The 4,377-nt window shown below is 46.4% G+C and overlaps 1 protein-coding gene across 1 annotated transcript; it reads right to left on the bottom strand.

The window, feature by feature from the left end:
• Positions 1-460: 460 nt before the first annotated feature.
• On the bottom strand, positions 461-3,085 carry LOC119279848 (MDIS1-interacting receptor like kinase 2-like). The gene is made up of 3 exons (XM_037560941.1): positions 2,037-3,085; positions 1,327-1,545; positions 461-1,029 (listed from the first exon to the last, which is right to left on the bottom strand). Exons 1-3 carry the CDS (start codon positions 3,013-3,015, stop codon positions 461-463), a joined length of 1,767 nt encoding a protein of 588 aa, XP_037416838.1. The 5' UTR covers positions 3,016-3,085.
• Positions 3,086-4,377: the final 1,292 nt, after the last annotated feature.

Raw genomic sequence — 4,377 nt, 5'->3', positions numbered from 1 at the left:
GCATGCCGCTCTGGTTGATCAGACTGATGAGCAGCCAGCAAATTGGACATATTACGCTTCAGTTTTTTTTAACCAAATTCATAATTGATGACCGTCTGCTTGCTATTGATTCGTGTGTTGGGAGCTAAAAACGATAACATTCATATATTTCCAGAAACTCCACGAAATGGCTGCACAAGAAGTGCTCAAAAACAGCATGCCTAGTGTTAACCAGAAAACAAGCTACAGATTCAAAATTTTGACTAACTGATTTCAAAGAACTCATTCACTTCACTCCAAATAGCCTTAGGTACCAAACAATCAAATCTGAAACCAGTAGGTTTCAGCGCCACAAAACTTGAATAACATCAAATTACTGGCAAGTACGTACTAACAAAGGAAAGGAAATATTACACACATGCTCGATATAGGACGCCATACACCATTAATTACTTCAACAACAAGTGACACACTTCATCATTCAGGCCCTTTGACCTGGAACCACGAAATGCAGCTTCGTATCTTGCATGCTGTCCACATACTGATAGAACGAATACCTCCATGTCTCGCTGCGAAACAAGAAGCCCATGTATAGCCAGAACCCAGAGATAAACCCAGCAGCCACAAAGCAATAAAACCACAGTGCCTCTCTATCTTCATCCAGACTCGTTTCAGCTTGCGTTGGTGTTGACGAGCTTAAGCAGTCTTCCGACGGAGATCCGCATAACCCAAGATTATTGTTGTATATTGACGGGTCATCGAGTGTCCGCAGCTGATCACCCATAGGTATCCTCCCTGATAACATGTTGTTTGAGAGGTTCAGAGCGCTTATGCTCTTCAAATCTGCAAAGCCTTGAGGAATTTCCCCCCTGAGTTGGTTCCGAGAAAGGTCCAAGGATTCCAGCAGTACCAGATTGCCAATGTCTCCAGGAATATAGCCTGACAGACGATTTCCTGATAAGTTCAGGTACCTGAGTCCAAGAAGGCTTGTAAGCCCATGTGGGATCTCCTGTGATAGAGAGTTTCCAGACAAGTCGATACCGGCCATGCCTGCTATCGTCAAACTGTAAACATGATCCACATTCTTCCAAACTATATGAATTTCCACTTGGTAAGAATATGCGTCACTGTATGTGAAGTCATTCTTGTTCTGTTCTTGTGCCATGCCAGTAAAATTCGTAAAATCGTCTGGAATGGGTCCAGTGAGCTTGTTTTCGGACAAGTCCAATACTTGGAGCTGGCGAAATTGTAAGATCTCGTGGGGTATGATACCGTCAAACATATTTGATGACAGTCGAAGAAAGTTGAGTTCAGGCAAACTCATGCTTACCCAAGAAGGTATTGTACCAGAAAAACTATTGCCTCCAAGATCTAGAGTAGTAAGGTTTCTGCATTTCTTAAGACCTAGAGAAAAGGTTCCTGTAAAATTGTCATTGGCTAGGAGTAGATATTTAAGATAATCTTGACATGTGCTCGAGAACGGAACTACACCACTGAAAGAGTTGCTAGACAGATCCAGGAATTGCAAATATTGTAATTTCCAGAAACACTTGGAAAGACCTCCATGTAAGGTTCATGTAATGCATGCGGCGATTTATCTATTCTACCGCTGATCTTCGTCCTGTGGTAGCGCTCCATCTGCTTGGTGATGTTCTTCCGTAGGTGGTGGTCGTCATTTGGCGTCATGGTGGCGTTGATGGCGGAGGGCCTGCCAAGGATGGCACCTCAATCTGCTTGGAGATGGACCTGTGGAAGATGGTGGAGATGACACCTGTGAGTGCGTCAGACCGGTTTATGCCCCAGACCCGGTATGTGGCTAGGCTAGGGATTCCGGCTTTCGATGTTAGGTTTAGGTGAGTGGTCTGGATAGGGGCCCAGCTAGCACCCCTTCATATGGATAGGAGTAGCGGCATATGTTGCCTAGTTGGTGGATTCAGGCTTATTGTTGTAACACTTTGTAAGGTCCTCGGGAATAATCAATAAAGTGGCCGTATGCATCTTCCAGATGCAGAGGCCGGGGGTCATCCTCCTTTTCTAAAAAAAAAAACTAAAAAAATGTAAGGCATTGTTTGATAGGTCTAGTAAGTGTAAATGAGTACAATTACAAAGGAAATCCTCACCACGATCCGTCAGAAGCGTGCCATGCACCTGGTTTTGACTGAAAGACATGGTTTTAAGCTGTTCTGGATGCTCACTAAAACAGTCACTTAGCTCTGCAACAATGTTGTTTGCCGTGAAGTCAACCAGTTCAAGGGTTGTGCAGTTTTGAAATGTCTGACGGTGAATACCCGTAAACCCATTGTGTCCAGCACTGACCGCACTCAGCTTTCCTGCTACGCAAATGGATGGTGGGAACAACCCAGAGAAGTTGTTGTGTGCAATATCGATATCCCAGAGGCTGCTATTCCCAAGCTCCGGGGAGATGGTACCTACCAGCTGATTTTCTGACAGAGTCATAAACAGGAGTTTTACCAGATGAAAGATGGTACCTGGCAGCTGCCCTTCCAAATAGTTAGATTCCAGCTCCATGATTTGCAGTTGTGTCATGTTTCCAATCTCCATTGGTATGCTCCCTGTAAGATTGTTACCTACCAGTCTCAGCTCCTGGAGCTTCCCAAGCATCCCAATTGTTGGTGGGATTGATCCAGTCAAAGTAACGGAGTGCAGCTCGAGCTTCTCCAACTTCGTCAAGTTACCAATCTCTTCAGGCAGCGTGCCATTGAGGCCCAAAAAGGTTAGATGCAGTAGAGCAAGGTGCTTCAGCTGGCCAATGCTGCGTGGAATGGCGCCCCTCAAATATGGGCTTCTGTGAATCTCCAACATGACCAAACTCGTCAGGTTGCCAATCCCTGCTGGAATTGTTCCGTACAGACCAGTGTCTAACAGGTAGAGACTCTTCAGCTGGGGAAAGGCGGAGAAGTCGAACTCGTCAAGTGTGCCATTCAGACTTGCTTTGAAAATGCTGAGCTCTTTGATGTGCCTGGCCGAGTCGCAAGTGATGTACGTCCACCTGCAAAGGCTGGCGGAGTTGGCCATCGACCATGACCCAAAGGAGTCATCAGCACTGTCCAAGCTAGCCTTCCACTTCACAAGTGCTTCAGCTTCACGCCGGATGCCGACCACCACCGGCGTGACCGTGCATAGCAGGAGACAAGGGCAAGAGAGTAGGAGGAGGCCTAGAAGATGTAGGTGCTTCATGATGGCTTGGTAGGAGTGGTGCTTCACTGCCGTAGAGGATATAAAGCCTCTCAACGAGCCAGCCGGCCGTCAATTACAGTGGTCGTCTGGAGGATCTCGTGGTTTACAAATGGCACATTCTCAGTAAATGGCAAGGAGAAGATACATGCTACGTAGTATTTTTTTTAGTCCCCATGACAACAGGAAAACTACAAACTGCATGATGTATGCATGTGCCATTATTAGGGTGATAATTTTTTTAAATTGTTTGGATTGCTTACCACATATGTCACGTGGTATCACCCAGTATAGTGGTTGCTACTCCCTCCGTTTCTAAATTATACTCCCCCGTCCCATAATATAAGAATGTTTTTGAAACTACACTAGTGTCAAAAACGTTCTTATATTATGGGACAGAGGGAGTAAATAACTTCTCAACTCTGATACTTGAACGTATCACCCAGTATAGTGGTTGCTGTTAGAAGGGAGAGAGGGATTTTGTGGAATAGTTGATTGTATTGCTTGAACCTCATGGGCATATATATAGGAGTACAATGACCAACTTGGAGTGCAAGACAAGGCAGGACCAAATCCTAGTCTATCCTATACTTCCTAATAATCATATACTCAACATACCCCCGCAGTCACAACGGTAGCGACGCAAACGGTGAGACTGGAGAAGAATCCGAAGGCAAGCCGACGAACATCCCCCCCCCCCTCTCCACACAGTCGTAACGATCGATGCATCATGGAAGTCGTGCCTAGAGTGAAAACCAATGAGGTTGCTCAAGCAAGGCGGAAGCCCTTTGTGCCGTTTGTCGAGGTAGCCGCGAGCGTAGGGTGGTGGAGTCGTGATCGAGGTAGTGTTGGGGAACGTAGCAGAAAATAAAAAAAATTTACGCATCACCAAGATCAATCTATGGAGTCATCTAGCAACGAGAGAGATAGGAGTGCATCTACATACCCTTGTAGATCGCGAGCGGAAGCGTTCAAGAGAACGGGGTTGATGGATTCGTACTCGTCGTGATCCAAATCACCGATGATCCTAGCGCCGAACGGATGGCACCTCCGCGTTCAACACACTACGGTTGGGAGAGACGTCTCCTCCTTCTTGATCTAGCAAGGGGGAAGGAGAGGTTGATGGAGATCCAGTAGCACGACGACATGGTGGTGGAAGTAGCGGGGGTCTCGGCAGGGCTTCGCCAAGCTCAGCGAGAGGGA

The sequence above is a fragment of the Triticum dicoccoides genome, chromosome 3B (assembly GCF_002162155.2).
Source record: "Triticum dicoccoides isolate Atlit2015 ecotype Zavitan chromosome 3B, WEW_v2.0, whole genome shotgun sequence".
NCBI lineage: Eukaryota > Viridiplantae > Streptophyta > Magnoliopsida > Poales > Poaceae > Triticum > Triticum dicoccoides.
The sequence above is the reverse complement of the archived record's forward strand: the minus strand, read 5'-3'. Positions and strand labels throughout refer to the sequence as shown.